The 18,471-nt window shown below is 45.9% G+C and overlaps 1 protein-coding gene across 10 annotated transcripts in view; it reads right to left on the reverse strand.

The window, feature by feature from the left end:
* mybpc1 (myosin binding protein C1) overlaps positions 1-18,471 on the reverse strand; it is a 141,964-nt gene that overhangs the window by 19,133 nt on the left and 104,360 nt on the right. For all 10 annotated transcript variants that reach the window (XM_073059768.1, XM_073059766.1, XM_073059765.1 and 7 more), the window contains 5 exons: positions 16,237-16,371; positions 10,285-10,452; positions 7,441-7,529; positions 4,209-4,404; positions 1,200-1,339 (listed from right to left, as the gene is read on the reverse strand). In XM_073059768.1, coding sequence (XP_072915869.1) covers positions 1,200-1,339; positions 4,209-4,404; positions 7,441-7,529; positions 10,285-10,452; positions 16,237-16,371 — 728 coding nt within the window. The remainder of the gene's footprint in view (positions 1-1,199; positions 1,340-4,208; positions 4,405-7,440; positions 7,530-10,284; positions 10,453-16,236; positions 16,372-18,471) is intronic.

Consider the following 18,471-nt stretch of genomic DNA (forward strand, 5'->3'; position numbering starts at 1 on the left):
ATGGCTCAGACGAATAAGGGGTGACATCACTGGAACCTATTGAATGGTGAAAGGCCTCGATAGAGTGGATGTGGAGAGGATACTTCCTGTGGTGGGAGAGTCTAAGACCAGAAGACACAGCCTCAGAACAGAGGGGTGCCTTTTTAGAACAGAGATGAGGAAATATTTCTTTAGCCAGAGAGTGGTGAATCTGTGGAATTCTTTGTCACAGGCAGCTGTGGAGTCCAAATTTTTATGTATATTTAAGGCAGAGTTTAATAGATTTTTGATTGGCCAGGGCATGAAGGATTCGGGGAAAAGGCAAAAGATTGGGGCTGATAGGAGAATTAGATCTGCCATAATGAATTGGCAGAGCAGACTCGATGAGCTAAATAGCTTAATTCTGCTCCTATATCTTATGGTCTTATGGAAATACATTGCAGCAACGACCAACACAGTCTGAGGATGTGCTGGGATCAGCCTGCAAGCGTCACAGTGGCGAGTTCAGAGAGAGATTAAAGATTAAAGGTAAGCTTTATTTATCAAATGTACATTTGACAGACTTCTGTTTGCTTGCAATTTTCCACTGATTCTACTGAATTTAGAAACATAAAGTCATAGAAAACCTACAGCACAATACAGGCCCTTTGGCCCACAAAGCTGTGCCAAACACGTCCTTACCTTGGAAATTGCCTAGGGTTACCCATAGCCCTCTATTTTTCTAAGCTCCATGTACCTGTCCAGGAGTCTCTTAAAAGATCCTATCGTATCCACTTCCACCGCCATCACCGGCAGCCCATTCCACACGCTCACTACTCTCTGTGTAAAAAACTTTACCCCTGACATCCCCTCTGTACCTACTTCCAAGCACCTTAAAACTGTGCCCTCTTGACTTGACTCTTGTACTAGCCATTTCAGCCCTAGGAAAAGGCCTCTGGCTATCCTCTCATCATGTTATACACATTTCTCTGTTGTACTGTGAATGGCCACAGGAGAATGAAAGGGTGACATACTGTATGAGGTGACATTTACATACTTTGATTACAAATTTAACATGAATTTTGCAACCTGAGAGCACACAGTGAGATGTATTGTTTGTGTTGATGACCAACACGGTCCAAAGATGTACTGAGGGCAGCCCGCTGACAACTCAACTCAAGTCTAACCCATACGTCTTTGGGATGTAAGAGGAAACCCGTGTCACAATTTTCCTGACTTACCATGGTCTTTTTATCAGCTTTCTGAATTGTGTAGCCTGTGATAGCCGCATTCCCATCATCTTTTGGTGGTGTCCATGCCAACTCAACATTGGTGTCCCATACGCTGACGATTTTCACAGTAGCTGGGGCACCAGGTTTCTCTGTGGAGGCAAGCAGAATACCAGAAGACATAGAAGTAGTATCAGGCAGTTCGGCCCATCAAGTCAGTTCTACTATTTCATCATGGCTGATTTATTTCCCTCTCAACCCCATTCTCCTGCTTTCTCCCTGTAACCTTTGACACCCTGACTAGTCAAGCACCTATCAACCTCTGAGTTAAATATTCCCAATGACTTGGTCTCCACAACCGTCCACGGCAATGAATTCCACATATTCACCACCCTCTGTCTAAAGAAATTCCTCCTCATCTCAGTTCTAAAGGGAAGTCCTCCGATTCTGAGGCTGTGCCCTGTAGCCCTAGACTCTCTCATTATTAGAAACATGCTCTCCACACGTACTCTATCTAGGCCTTTCAATATTTGATAGATTTCAATGAGATCCCCCCTCATTCTTCAAAACTCCAGTGAGTACAAGCCCAGAGCCATCAAATGTTCCTTATACATTTACCATTTCATTCCCGGAATCATTCTCGTGAGCCTGTTCTGGACCCTCTCCAATGCCAGCACATCTTTTCTTAAGACCATTAGAGCATAAAACATAGGAACAGGATTAAACCATTCAGCCCATTGAGTCTGATGCGCCATTACATCATGGCTAATTTATTATCCCTTTCAACCTCATCCTCCTGCCTTCTCTCTGTAACCTTTATCACCCTGACTAATCAAGAACCTATCAACCTCCACTTTGAATAAACCCAATGACTTGGTCTCCACAGCCATCCATGGCAATGAATTCCACATATTCACCAGCCTCTGGTTAAAGAAATTCCTCCACATCTCTGTTCTAAATGGACATCCCTCTGTTCTGAGGCTGTTCCCTTTGGTCCAAAACTGGGGCCCAAAACTGTTCACAATAGTCCAAGTGTGGTCTGCTCAATACTGTATAAAGCCCCAGCATAAAATCCTTCTCTTACTGTCTGTTCTTGTCCTCAAGCGTCGGGTATGGGTGGTGTAGCCTTGTTCACCATTTAGCCCTAGTTTTCCATTATGGATCACCCCCCCCCCCCCACCACCGAGAGGTGGTGGAGACTCCCACAATAATTTAGAAAGAGCTTTTGAATTGCTAAGGTATTGAAGGCTAGTGTCCATAGAACATAAAATATAGAACTTAGAATGCAGAACAGTACACACAGAAACAGGCCCTTTGGCCCACAATTAGTAATCTAATGGCCAAATCAACTATTCTCTTCTGCCTTCACATTTTCCATTTCCCTCACATTCATGTGTCTATCAAAGAGCTTTTTAAATGTCTCTATTATGTTTGCCTCCACCACCACACCAGACAACGCATTCCAGCTACCCACCACTCGGTGTAACATAACTTGCCCTGTATGCCTATTTTGAACTTTGCCTCTCAACAGAAATACATCCCTCTGGTATTAGACATTTTGACCTTTGGGAAAAGATACTGTCTGTCTACTCCATCTATGCCTCTCGTGATCTTATAAACCTCTGTTAGATCTTCCCTCAGCCTCTGGTGCTCCAGAGAAAACAACCCATTTGTCCAGCTTCTCGTTATAGCTCCTGCTCTCTAATCCAGATAACATCTTGGTGAACCTTTTCTGCATCCTTCCTATAATGGGGCAACCGGCACTGAATGCAAGGCTCCAGATGCAGCCTAACTAGAGGTTTATCAAACTTCCTGACTTTTGAATTCAATTCTTTGGCTCATAAAGGCAAGCCATACACATTCCTCCCCACCCTATCAACCTGTGTAGCCACTTTCAGGGCGCTACGAGACCTCACCTACGTCAGAACACAGATATACTTGGTATACCTCCCCCCTGCCCCACAGATGCTGTTCAACCAGTTGAGTTCCTCTGGTAGATTGTTTATTTAACATAGAATCAGAAGCCCACAGCTCGGTGGAAGGCCATTTGGACCTCTGTGTTCTGCTGGCCCAATAAAGAGCTACGCCATCCCACCTCACGGATCTTGGGCTGCAGCCCTGTAGGTTGCAGTGAGCTGGAGCTCATGCAGGTCTGTATAGAGTCCTGGACAGACCCTGAAGGGGGTGCAGACGAGATGGCACCTTGGACTGAGGCAGCATGCAACAGGCCATTCAGTCCAACTTGTCCAAGCTGACAGAAGGGCCCTTTCTGCACCGACCCCATCGACATGTGCCTGGTCTTTTGCCCTCTATGTCTGAGTGATTCCACACGGCGTGACTGAGTTATGGAGCACAGTTACAGGCCTTTCAGACCATCTGGTCCATGCAGATCAAGTTGCCCATGTGAGCTAGCCCTATTTGCCTGCAGTTGCTCTCCTATCCCCAGGAGTGTCTGTACATAAGGTGACTGACAGGAAATGATAAAGTAGTGGTGGTTGGGGGTGTGGAGGGGTGGGTTAGTGGTGGAGGTGTTGATCAGCCTAACTGCTTGGGGATAGTAACTGTTTTTGAGGTTGGTGGTCCTTGTGTAGATGTTACGATGGGAGTGGGACACACAGTCCCATGAGCAAGTTGAGTGGGATGATGTTACTGACCTTGCCTGGAACCTTTCTGTATATATGTCCAATAATGTTATGACTTTGCACTGCATTGCTGCCAAATTCCAAGCCAAAAAAGAAAGTGACAATGAATCTGATTCTGAAAGCCTCCCATTAGGTAACAAAACTGGATGCAAATCTGCTGTGGGAGCACTTTCACCAAATGGACAGCAGTGGTTCAGGAAGGCAGCTCACCCCCACCTTCTCAAAGACAATTTAGGCAATGAATGAATCATCACAATGATCTTCAATCCTTAAGGTTTGACCTCAGGCCACGTCATGTTCCCTTGACCAGTTGTCTTGAATGCTGACTGGGAGGCAGGGTTGTCGTGGCTGTGAATTGGTGTAACCCTGGTTTACATACCTACAACCTGAATGACTATCGTGGCCTTGTCCTCGATCTTCTCCACCTGCACTGACAGCTCATAATTGCCGGAATGCTTCCTTTCAGCTCTGCGGATGAAAATCACTGTGTCTGATTCCGTGTTGCGGATGCTGGTGGTGCTTTGATCCAAGGGGCTTCCATCCTTTATCCAGGACACCTTTGGCCTTGGCTTACCCTGGGGATAAAGGTTGGTCGTGAGATACCACTGCGTGACCCAACTCAAAAACACCTGCTTCAGTTCAAGCAACATGCACAAAATGCTGGAAGAACTCAGCAGGCCAGGAAGCATCCATGGAAAAAAGTACAGTCGATATTTCGGCCCGAAGCTCCTTGGCAGGACTGGAGAGAAAATGATGAGGAGTAGAGTTAAAAGGTGGAGCGAGGGGAGGAGAAGCACTTCAATTCAAGTTTAATTATCATTCAACCATATAGTGAAATGAAACGGCATTGCTCTGGGGCCAAGGTGCAAAACACATTACCAACAGCACAGAACACACTGCAAATAGCACATAGCACAAATAGCAAATATGATTATGATTTCAGAAAATCACACAGTCATTAAGAAATATGATAGAGCCCAAGTCACTGAGTGGCATGACTGTAGATTAGTGGTGAGCAACCTTTTTAGGCCCAAGGTCCCCTACCTCGGCCTTAGTGAAAGGCAAGATCAACCCCAAATCGATCAGTCACGTGCATGCGCACTGGGCAGAAAAGACCGGAAGTAAAACCCCGCAACCCAGAAGTAGAAATAATGTATGAACACCAGGGATCACCACCCTTTTTTCCAACGCGGACCGGTTTAATATTGACAATATTCTTGTGGACCAGCTGACGGGGGTGGGGGGGGGGGGGGGGGTGTTAAACATGACCGGAATACAGCAATTCTCAAAGCAGGTTCCTTATGTCCAGTCTATTCTGCAATTTAGTTTACGTGGCTCTCAGCACTTGCTTCTGTCCCGCTTGCTCACGTTTTTTCCACTGAAAAAACTCAACGGGTTTGTCTTTAAGTGCAGGGTGCTTGGACTCAAGGTACCGGAGCAGTTTTGAGGGCTTTATTGCCTCATTGGACAGCCTCCCGCCCGCTCACCACCAGACGCCTTGGCCAGGTGCGGCTGGTCGTGGGTGGGGTGAGAGGACAAGGTCAGGGTCGGAGGTCCCTGTACCAGGGCCGTGGCAGTCACAGTCCGAAGAGCACAACCGAGCGCACACCCGCCCCCTTTGTAGGTAGGTAGGATCTATTGGCTGACAAAAGTTTGGCTCGAGGGATGACTTTCAGTAGATCGCAGTGAGGTAGCTGCTCTGCTACTTATGAAACCTTGAGCTCCAATTAGGTCGTCTGTGAATATTTTAGCACTGGGTTCCCCACGAACATTCGGTGTGGTAAACAGGTTTAGAGGCAGCGCCCATCTGTCCGCGCTCCAGGCCAGTAGCAATGGCACTTCTCGCCAGCCGCTCGAGGCGGCCAGTTACCCAAGGCCAACCAGTGACCCCCCCGGAGCGAGGGTATCACTGCGTTTAGGCGACTGATGACCTCGCGTGCGTTCAAGTTCAACAGTGGGCGTGACAGGGAATGACGAAAGGTGCAGCTGACTCATATTGTTTCCTTGTGGCCCGGTGGTTGGGGACACTGTAGTGCATGGCGGGGGAGCTACATGCATGCGCACTGGGCAGAAAGAACAGAACTAAAACCCCGCAACCCGGAAACAATCTCTCAACAGTATTTGTGTATTTATTTTTCATTTTTTTGCAGGATCTACTGGGAAAGTCTCAAAGATCGACCAGTCGATCACGATCAACGGGTTGGCGACCAATACCATAGATCAACACTTACAAACAAGCTGGATGAACTCAGCAGGTCGGGAAGCATCCATTGAAAAGAGCTCCTTTCAACAGATGCTGCCCGACCTGCTGAGTTCATCCAGCTAGTTTGTACGTGTTGATTTGACCACAGCATCTGCAGTGTACTTTGTGTTTACTACTGAAGATCATCGTGGTTCAGCTTGTCCTTCCACTGAGTGAACACTGGAGGGCAGCATCAACATGCGGGGCCAGCCTGTAACGCGACTCTATTCCAGTGTGCCTAGCAGTGGCCCCTGATCTCTGCTCTTGGTGGTTGCAATAGCCCATTGTGTCCAAAACATCTCCACAGCTGAGGCCTAGTCCTCCACACGACCCGGGCAACACAGCTCCTCAGCTGTTGGTCTTGCCAATGAATGCACTTGCAGTGAATGGACGTTGAACGGAAGGTCTTTTAATCCCAATAGTTCATGCTCCTGTCTACATTAGTGGTGCTGAGGTCAAGAAGGTTCGAGAGGTTCAAGTTCCAAGGAGTGAACATCACCAGTAGCCAGTCCTGGTCCAACACCACAGGCAAGAAAGCTCACCAGTGTGTCTACTTCCTCAGGTGCTTACAGAAATCGGCATAACCCTGTTAATCCTCACCAATTTTTATCAACGCACCATCAGAAAGCATCCTCTCTGGATGCATCACAACTTGATACGGCATCTACTCTATCTGTCACCATGAGAGTGCAGAGAGTTGTGCACATCATAGAAACCAGCCTCCCCTCCATGGACTCTGTCTACCCTTCTCACTGCCTCTGTAAAGCAGCCGACGTAATCAAAGATCCCCACACATTTTCTCTTCTCCCCCTCCCATCGGGCAGAGGATGCAAAAGCCTGAAATCACATGCCACTAGGCTCAAGAAGAGCCTCTATCCCACTATAAGATTATTGAATGGCCCCTTGTAACTCTTGACATCACAATCTACCTTGTTATGACCTTGGACCTTTTTGTCTGCCTGCATTGCACTTTCTCTGTAGCTGTTACACTTTATTCTGCATTCTGTTACAGTTTTCCCTTGTTCTACCTCAATGCACTGTGCAATGATCTGATCCGTATGAATAGTGTGAAGACAAGTTTTTCACTGTATCCCGGTACGTGTGACAATAATAAACCAATCCCAGTGGCTGGATGTGAGTGACAGCCCCATTTTAATCGGGCTTGTATTGCACTATCCAGCCTCAGTTAACTTGAAGTTTCTCCAAGTGGGAGAGTACTGGGACACGATGGGCTGACACACGGACTTCCCAGGCCAGCGTGGACTGAACTGTTTCAAACCTTGCACAAAGCCGGGACCCAGCCTGGAACATTTCCCAGTGGTGGGAGTGAATGGCTGAAAGCATGAACAACACAGACCACACTCCGTACCTGGAAAGGGATCAGGAGGTTCAGAGAATCTCCAACTTTCCGAATATATGTTTGTTTCAGTTGCCGCGGGAGACGGATCCTGGGAGGTTCTGAAAGAGAAGGATGGAAATGCACATGGTAATTCGTGAGTTATAGCCGTGTCAATGTGGCAGACAGTGAGGGCACACTCACACTCTGTGCCACTCACACACTGTGTCACTCACACACACACACACACACACACACACTCTGTGCCACTCACACACTGTGTCACTCACACACACACACACACACACACACACACACACACACACACACTCTGTGCCACTCACACACTGTGTCACTCACACACACACACACACACACACTCTGTGCCACTCACACACTGTGTCACTCACACACACACTCTGTGCCACTCGTGTGCGCGCGCGCACACACACACACACACACTGCTCTACTCTCTCTATACCCATGACTGTGTGGCTAGGCATAGCTCAAATACCATCTATAAATGTGTTGATGATACAACCATTGTTGGTAGAATCTCAGGTGGTGATGAGAGGGCGTACAGGAGTGAGATATGCCAACTAGGGGAGTGGTGCCACAACAACAACCTGGCACTCAACGTCAGTAAGATGAAAGAGCTGATTGTGGACTTCAGAAAGGGTAAAACGAAGGAACACATACCAATCCTCATAGAGGGATCAGAAGTGGAGAGAGTGAGTAGCTTCAAGTTCCTGGGTGTCAAGATCTCTGAGGATTTAACCTGGTCCCAACATACCAATGCAGTTATAAAGAAGGCAAGACAGCGGCTATTCTTCATTAGGAGTTTGAAGAGATTTGGCATGTCAACAAATACACTCAAAAACTTCTACAGATGTACCATGGAGAGCATTCTGACAGGCTGCATCACTGTCTGGTATGAAGGGGCTACTGCACAGGACCACAAGAAGCTGCAGAAGGTTGTAAATCTAGTCAGCTCCATCTTGGGCACTAGCCCAGAAAGTACGTAGGACATCTTCAAGGAGTGGTGTCTCAGAAAGGCAGTGTCCATTATTAAGGACCTCCAGCACCCAGGACATGCCCCTTTCTCACTGTTACCATCAGGGAGGAGGTACAGAAGGCACACACATAGCAATTCAGGAACAGCTTCTTCCCCTCTACCATCCGATTCCTAAATGGACATTGAATCTTTGGACACTACCTCACTTTTTTAAAATATTCAGTATTTCTGTTTCTGCATTTTTAAAAAATCTACTCAATATACATTATTGGTTTATTTATTTATTTATTATTCTTATTTTTATTTTATTTATGCTAGATTATATATTGCATTGAACTGCTGCTGCTAAGTTAACAAATTAGATGTCACATGCCGGTAATAATAAACCTGATTCTGTTTTCGTGCATGCACACACAAACACTCACACCATCTCACTGCTCACGTACACTGTCTCTCTGCTCTGTCACACACACACACAGTCTCACTGTTCACACACACACACACACACACACACACACGTACACAGTCTCACTGTTCACACACACTCTCTCTCTCTCTCTCGTCACACAGTCCCATTAAGCACCCCAGATTCGAGCAAGCGTGCCTACAGGGTTAGTCACACACGTAGGCACGAAAGGCTCACACAGTAGCAGCCATTGTAACGGTGCCCATACCAGCTCTGATTCTACACATACACACTGCGCCAAACTTCTACAGTCTACCGCAGACACATCACTGACAGACCCCCCAAATTTAATAATCTCACGCCAACAGTGACCATGATAAATATCACCCAGATCCTTGGGGCCAGCTCACACTTGTGTTCAGTGAACATCTCCGGTGCAATGACAAAGGAGGCACTGCGGCCGCCTGGTCTGCTCTGGAGGCTCTAATGCACAGGATTGCAAGACTCTTCAGAGGGGTAAGGTCGCAGCCAGCTCCATTACAGGCACAACCCTCCTCACCAACAAGGACATCTTCAGGAGGCAATGCCTCAAGAAGGAGGCATCCATCATTAAGGACCCTCACCACCCAGGACGTGCCCTCTTCTCATTACTACCACTGGGGAGGAGGCACAGGTGCTTGAAAACACACACTCAATGTTTCAGGAACAGCTTCTTCCCCTCCAACATCAGGTTTCTGAATGGACGATGAACACTACACGTTGCTTTTTTCTGCAATATTTAATTATCAGTAATTTTATGCCTTTGGTCTGTACTGCTGTCACAACTCCGCAAATTCCACATCTTACAGACATCAGAATGGGGAAGGAGTATGATCTAAGTGACCTTCATTGTGGAACAATAGTTGGATAGTTGGTGCCAGATGGGGTGGTTTGACTTTCTCAGAAACTGCTGATTTCCTGGATTTTCACGTACAGCCGTCTCTAGAGATTACAGAGAATGGTGTGAAAAACAGTGAGTGGCAGTCCTGTGGGTGAAAGCACCTTGTTAATGAGAGAGGTCAGAGGAGGATGGCCAGACTGGTTCAAGCTGACAGGAAGGTGACAGTAACTCAGATAACTATGTGTTACACAGAGGTGTAGAAGAGCATCTCTGAATGCACAACCTGTTGAATCCTGAAGTGGACGGGCTGCAGCAGCAGAAGAACGTGAACGTACACTCAAGGGGCACTTTATTAGGTACGGAACGTGTTAATAAACTGGTCACTGAGTGTTTGCCATGCAATTTGTGTATTGTAGTAGCAGTACAGTGTAAGATAAAAAAAATTATTGTAAGTCGGAATTTAAAACTTAATTGTGCAAAAGAGGAATGCTGAGGTAGTGTTCATAGATCGTTCAGAAATGGTCTCCGCACTACCAGGAGTCAGTAACCAATCAATGGGCAGAGATGCGTGCTTACCCACCACCTCCTTAACGAGAATAGCCTGGGATAGACTGACGGGAGGGCTTTCGCCAGCCATGTTCACGGCCTTTACTCTCACGTAGATCTTCTCGTTGGTCGGGAGGCCGGTTATCGTGTACTTGGTTTTGTCAGTCAGCTCCTGGTTTGCCACGACCCACTCATTCGCTGGGTGACAGGAAAGGAAATGACGAAAACGTTAGTACCAATCAGAACAAAGATAACCCGCCTTTAGTATTGCCGGACCTTCTGCGAACCTTTCCGTGTATAATTTTACGGTGATTGGATGTCAGAGGTACCGTAAGTGCTTTACAAAGAGAATAGTGGGTGTGTGCAACACTCTGATGGGTGGTAAAGGCAGATACATTTGGGACAGTAAGAGGCCTTTAGATAAACACGTGGGTGTTGGAAAATGGAGGGCTATGTGTGATTGATCTTAGAGTAGGTTAAAAGGTTGGCACTACGTTGTAGGCCGAAGAACCTGTCCTGTAGTCTGATGTTCTATGTTCTGTGAATGTTGACACACAAAAATGAATAGTAAGCCATGAAGAGTTACCATGGCAACTGGGAGCAGTGGGGATGTTTGAGAGGCTGGAATCGACGAAATATACAGAGGATATGCTGCGAGGCTGAGGAAACGAGAGAGAATGTACAGAGGGAGAGGTGATGAAGTTAAATGTAAACACGTCAGGTGGAGGGAGAGCTCGGAATCAGAGGGTTGTTGTGTATTTAATTCAGTAATATTTGAGTAATACTCTAAGTATATTGTTTGTTATTTACATAATTCATTATGGATTATACATAAAAGTATGTGAATGACATACGTCGTTACATCACCACATCATATGTGCATCCCTCACTAAAAGTAAAATGAAGTAGACAAAATGTATCCCAGATCCCATCTTTTTCTTTCAATTAGTTTCTGGAATTCAAAGCATAATGGTGGTGATGAAATAGTTTTAAAATGAACCTGCGACAACAACCAACCTGTTGAAGTGAAGTGTAGCATGTTTTTCTTTGAAAGGGGAGAGGGATGTTTGAGTTAAATGAAAAGGTAGAAAACAGATTAAATACATGGTTCATGGGGATCAGAGTGCCGGAACAGTTAGTGGAGAGGTTGTGGAGGCAGATGTTGGTGAGACAAAATCAGGAATCAAAAGGTTAAACATGGTGCAACTAGTCACAAAATGCTGGAGGAACTCAGCAGGCCAGGCAGCATCTATGAAAAAAAGTACAGTCGACGTTTCCGGCCGAAACCCTTCGGCAGCACTTGCTGAATCCCTCCACCATTTTGTGTTTGTTACTCAGAGTGTTGGCATTACTAACTCCAGACCACCCAACAGTCCGAGGGATTTAGAGGAACAAATTTGTAAAGAGATCACAAACTGTTGCAAGAAACATAAGGTTGCTATAGTAATACACATAAAATTTTGGTGAAACTCAGCAGGCCAGGCAGCATCTATGAAAAAAAGCACGGTTGAGGTTTCGGGCCAAAACCCTTTGGCAGGACTGGAGAGAAAAAGCTGATGAGTAGATTTGAAAGGTGGGGGAGGGGAGAGAGAAACACCAGGCAATGGGTGAAACTTGGAGGGGGAGGGATGAAGCAAAGAGCTAGGAAATTGATTGTGAAAGAGACAGAAGGCCATGGAAGAAAGGAAATAAAGGGGGGGGGGGTGGAGCATCAGAGGGAGTCACTGGGCAGGCAAGGAGATAACATGAGAGTGAGGGAGGGAAATGGTGAAGTGGGGGGGGGGGAGAAGGCATTACTGGAACCTCCCACAGAGGTTATGTGGAACTACAACCAGAAGTCTTGGGTTAAGAATTTTAAGGGGAACATGAGGGGAAACTTCTTCATTCAGAGGATTGTGAGAGCGTGGAATGAGCTGCCAGCACAATTAGTGCATACAAGTTTGATTTCAACATTTAAGAGAAGTTTGGATAGGTATGTGAATGTTTGGGGTATGGAGGGCTATGGCCCCAGCATAGGTCAATAGGGTAGGCAGCCTTAAATGGTTTCAGCATGGACTAGATGGGCCAAAGGGTCTTTTTCTGTGCTGTACTTCTCTATGACACTATGAATCTATAAACCGTGAGTACCGGGTGATAATAATCATAAATAAAAAACAGAAATGGCTGGCTACATCAGAAATATAGATGCATTTGATTGTACAACAGATATCTGGTCGATGTATACTGAACAAATTGAGCAGCATTTTGAAGCAAATGGAATAGCCAATGAAAAGTGAGTGTCAGTTATGCTGGGTGTAATAGGTGGAAAAGCATACAGATTGCTTTGACTGCTCTAATTGAATCAGCTGGAATGAGCTTTGCTGATATTATGAAAGTAATGAAGGAATATTTATAACTGAAACCTTTATTGTTTGCAGAACACTTTATGTTTCATAAATAGAATCAAAAGAAAGGGGAGTCCATTTCAGCATATGTGGCTGAATTGAAGAAATTGAGTATTTTCAGTGATAGTTTTAATGATGCACTGAGATTGTTTACTTTGTGTAATCTTACAAGAAAGTATTCAAAGACAGCTCTTAACTGAAGCACAACTCATATTTAAAAGAGCAGTTGAAATCGCTGTATCAATGGAAACAGCTGCTAGAGACACAATAGAGTTGAAGTCAGGAATTAAAGTGAGCATGAGCAAAATTGCAACGTTTAAACAGGAACCTGCCTGGCTGAACAAATTGTGTTACCGTGGTGTCAGTGACTCGTATACACCAGACCAATGCAGGTTTAGAGGTGAAACTTGCAGAAAGTGCAACGAAGTAGGACACACACAAAGAGCATGTTAGGCAGACAAAAGCAGACTGCATGTGGAAAAGATAAAGTTACAATTTCAAAAAGAACATGCAGTTGATGAAAAATCTGATAATGATGGGAGTGACACAGGATTGTGTCGCATTAAGATTTACAATGTGAAAACTGACAGTAGACAAGCAATATGGCTTACATCAGAAATCTGACTCAGCTGCTTCAGTCATTCCACAAAGTGAGTTTGAATGGCAGTTCAAAGATCCTGAACTGACATCTGCAGAACTTATACTGGGGAAAAGATAGCTCCTGTGGGAATGACAATTGTAACAGTGAGATACAATAACTAACAAGCCACATTGGGCTTGTATGTAGTAAAGACAGAAGGGCCAGCATTGTAGGGCTATGAATGCCTGAGACTGCTACAACTTGATTGGAGATCCATCCACCATTTGCATGCCACATCCCCTCCAATAGAGTCAACAGCAAACAAGTTAAGAGAGGCATTGGATGATGCCACGTATTCAAGGATAGCACTGAAAAACTCAAACTTATCAAGGGCGAAATAGCATTAAATGAAAATGCCACACCCAAGTTCTACAAGACCAATCCCGTTCCTTATACCACCCGTGATAAAGTATCCCGTGAGGTAGATCATATGTATATGGAACAAATTCTTTCCAAGGCTGAGTGGAGCTGATGGGTAACATCAGTGATTCCAGGAATCAAGAAGAATGGGTCTGTCAGGATCTGTGGTGATATTGAAAGTAGACCAATACCTTCTGCCCAGGACAGAGGTTATCATACAAACCTTTCTGGAGAAAAACACTTCATCAAAGTGTGGACTGAAGATGGCGATAGAAGAAGAATCTAAAGTGTTTTTCGCCACAAATGCTCACAAAGGGCTTTGTCAATATAATAGGCTTACTTTTGGAGTAGCTTTTGCACCTGTACACTGGCAGAAAGTTAGGGACCAGGTGCTGCAAGGCTGTCCAGGTACCTGGATGAGATCATTGTTACCAATGAGGATAACAAGAAGTATCTCCGAGGTCTCAAGACAGTGTTAGAAGATTGGAAGATTATGGGCCCAAAGCACAATGCAACAAGTGTGAATTCTTTAAACCTTATGTGGGGATTGAGAGTTGCACCATCCAAGCTGAGATCTGAACTGTTTGAGGAGCTACATCTATGGATGGTCCAAATGAAATCATCTGCTTGAAGCTTTGTCTGGTGGGTTGAGACAGATCAGCAGATTGAGTAGTTAGTCAACACATCCAGAAGATGCCAAGAGTGGCCCCTCTCCATCCCTGGGAATAGCCTGCATTGCCCTGGCAAAGGATTTATGTGGATTTTGCTGGACCATCGATGGGCACAGGTTTCTTGGTAATGGTGGATGCAGCTGCAAAGTGACCTGAAGTTTTCCCACTGGCCTCCACTACAGCCTTACATACCAGTGACATGTTGAGACTGGCGTTCCTGAACACTCAGTGACAATGGACCACAGTTTACTGTGGAACAGTTTCAGTTATTCCTGAAAATGAATGGAATAAGACACATTACATCAGCACCGTACCACCCAGCTACAGATATCTGGTGGAAAGGTTTGCCCAGAGTCTAATCAACACACTACAAGCAACGTCAGCAAAACACACTACACTGACACTGACCAGAAGCTCACCAATTTCCTCCTTGCATATCGCAATGCAGCACACTCCACAGTCAACAGCTCACCAGCTTTGCTGTTCCTGGGTCACCCCTTGCATTCACACTTCCTCAAAGCCACTCTCAGAAGGAGCAGGCAGGACAAACAGCTGAGACAAATTGAAGGCTCCTCAAACAAGGAGGTTCAATGTTTCACTCCTGAACAAGCAGAACGGGCAAGGGTTTACAGAGGGTGATCAAAAGTGGGTACTCAGATAGATTAAGGACAGATCTGGGTCACTCTCCTACACAGCAGAGATTGTGACTGATGTCAACTGGAGATGACACATTGATCAGTTGAGGAGAACAGAGTTAATTGTTCTGGAAGAAAGGCATCCTGAAATTTCAGAACAAATTGCAGCCACAGAGTCAACTCCTACAACCACCACAGAGGAGAACCCAGAACCTGAGATTGTATCACCGCCACAAATGTCTACCGCCGAGCAGAATGATTTCCCTTGTTAGGAAAGACGTTATCCCACAAGAGTAAGAAATCCTCTAGAGTGATTCTTCTGAGGAGGAGCTTCATCACTCAGAGTGGCGCAAGTGTGGAACGAGCTGCCAGCGAAAGTGGGTTCAAATGTCATGTTTAAGAGACATTTGGATAGATACAAGGACGAGAGAGGTATGGAGGGCCATGGCAGATGGGACGAAGCAGAAAACCAAGGTAAACTAATAAAGCTGAAGGGCCTAATTCTTCGTTGTAGTGCTCTGTGACTTCAAAATATAGAGCAACAAGTCTGGAAGTAGAGGCGCAGAGGATAAGTCTGCGAGCCTGGGCCAGGGACTGGAGGTTGGAGGTCTAATGTCTAGGGTCATATACTGGAGGCCCAGAAGCACCATGTTGTGGGATTGGAGGCCTGGAGGCACCCTGTCCGGAAGCAGACAGTCCTGGGATTGTAGTCCTAGAAGTAGCCTGTGCTGGGATTGGAGACCCATCTCTGTCTGTGACCTGGGTGTGTGGGAAAGGGGCTTGTTTTGCTATTGTGTCCTTGTTTTGTTCAGTTGTTGCTGCTTGATTTGTTCTGCTGGATATTGCTTAAAGTTCAAAAGTAAATTTGTTATCAAAGTACATATACGTCACCATATACAACATTTTCTTGTGGGCATACTCAATAAATCCATAATAGAATAAATGAAAGACTGCACCAACTTGGGTGTTCAACCGGTGTGTAAAAGACAATAAACTGCAAATATAAAAACAATTAAATAATAAATTAATTAATTAAGAATGAAATAAAGAGTCCTTGAAAGAGAGTCCGTTGTTTGTGGGACCATTTCAGTGATGGGGCAAATGAAGTAGAGTGGAGTTATTCCCTTTGGTTCTATATTGGCACTGGTACATGTAGTGATGCTTGCGGATCGCCCCCAGCACAAGTTTAAGTGGTGGAGTTTATTGATGCAGATGACACATTTCACCGAATGTTTTGATGTTCACGTGCTCAGCAAATCTGAATCTGAAAATAAATGTGATCGCAGGCTTACTTCCTTCCAGACAGTACTCGATGCGGTATCCATCCAGACCCGCTGCGCCAATACGTTCGGGGGGCCGCCACTTGAGCGATATGCTGTTATCCGTCACACCATCGCAAGCGAGGAGCGTGGGCTCGCTGGTGGGTGCTGGACAATAAAACAGAGCAGAGAGATGAGAGATCCTTCGGTGTAACAGCATCAGTTAAATGGAGAGGGGGAAGAGGAATCTGTCCCAAACGACCACACATGTAGACAGGGTGAGGATGGCATCTGGCATGCAAACCCTCACTGGTCAGAGAAATGAATACAAGTGTGATATTGCAGCTTGGCACAGTAGCATAAGGGTTAGCTAATCACTTTACAGCCCCATGATCTGTGATCGGGGATCAATTCCCACCTCAGTCTGAAAGGAGTTTGTATGGTCTCGCCATGACTGTGTGGCTTTCTTCTCAGTACCACGGTTTCCTCCCACATGCCAAGGATGTACAGGTTAGGGTTCGTAAATGTGGGCATGCTATGTTGGTGCTGGAATTGTGGTGATGCTTGTGGGCTGCCCCCAGCACATAGTTAGACTGTGTTGGTCATCAGTGCAAACGACACATTTCACTGAATGTTTCAATGGACACCCATGTGACAGATAAAGCCAACCAGCCCTATAAAACTCTTTCAGCCACAGCTGGAGACACGAGAGACTGCGGATGTTGGAATCTCAAACAGCAGACAATCTGCCAGAGGAACTCAAGTATCAGTCAGCAACCTGGTAGGGTTTTGACCCAAAGTAGAGACAATTTTTTTCCCCCCACCCCCATAGATGCTGATTGACCTGCTGAGTTCCTCCAGCATCATTTCTGTTGCTCTACGCTAAGAGTATTGATAGATAGGTACTTTATTGATCCCAAAGGAAATTACAGTGTCACAGTAGCATTACAAGTGCAAGGTTATAAATATTGGAAGAGAAGTAGAAAGATTAAAAAATAGGTTACTACAAACAGTCTAACAGGAGGGGATGTCCCTGGCTAAAGAGCCTAATGGCTGAGGGTAAGAATGACCTCATAGAGTGCTCTTTGGAGCAGTGCAGTTGTCTTAGTCTATTACTAACAGTGCTCCTCTGTTCAGCCAAGGTGGCATGCAGAGGGTGAGAAACATTCTCCAGAATTGCCAGGATTTTCCTGAAGGGTCCTTTGTTCTATCACAGCCTCCAGTGTGTCCAGTTTGACTCCTATAACAGAGTCAGCCTTTCTAATCAATTTATTGAGCCTGTTGGCATCACCAGTGTTGATAGCATTTCCCAGCGCACCATCACATAGAAAATTGTACTGGCGACAACAGACTGGTAGAACATGTGAAGGAGAGGCCTGCACACTCCAAAGGACCTCAGTCTCCTCAGGAAGTGGAGGTTACTCTGGCCCTTCTTGTACACGGCCTCTGTGTTGGTGCTGCACTCAAGTCTGTCATCCAGGTGCACCCCAGGTACTGGTAGGTCCTCACCACATCCATGTCCTCACTGTCGATAGTAACAGGGGCAGTGCAAGCTTAGTCTTCCAAAGCCCATCACCATCTCCTTTGTCTTACTAATGTTGAGCTGCAGATGATTCAGCTTACATCATTTGGCAAACTTCTCCACAGTGGCTGTGCATTCATACTCCCGTCCTCCCTTTATACGCCCAGCTATTGTGAGTTATCAGAGAAATTCTTCAGATGACATGACTCAGTGTTGTATCTGAAGTCCGAGGGATACAGGGTAAACAGGAAGGGAGCCGATACGATTCCCTGTGGGTCCCCAGTGCTGCTTATAGCCACGTCTGACACACAGCTCTGAAGCTGCACAGACTGTGGTCTGTCAGTCAGGTTGTCCATTATCCAGGATACAATGGAAGTGCCAACCTGCATTGAAAAGAACCTTTCCCCTGGCAATGAGGGCTGTGTGGTATCGAAAGCACCTGGGAAATCAAAAAACATGATCGTCACAGTGTGGCCCTGCTTATCCGGATGGGAGTAGCTCTGTTCAGCAGGTAGATGACAGCATCGTCGACTCCAATGTGCTCCTGGTAGGCAAACTGCAGGGGATTGAGGGCCGATCTGACCAGGGGTTGGGGGTGAGTCAGGACCAGCCTCCCTAGGGTCTTCGCGATGTGTGAGGTCAGGGCCACTGGACAGTAGTTATTCAAGACTTTTGGTTGGCCCTTCTTGTGTACTGTGACCACATATGATGTTTCTCACACAGTTGGGACCTTTTCCAGGCTGAGA

This window comes from Hemitrygon akajei, chromosome 10 (genome assembly GCF_048418815.1).
Source record: "Hemitrygon akajei chromosome 10, sHemAka1.3, whole genome shotgun sequence".
NCBI classification, from domain to species: domain Eukaryota; kingdom Metazoa; phylum Chordata; class Chondrichthyes; order Myliobatiformes; family Dasyatidae; genus Hemitrygon; species Hemitrygon akajei.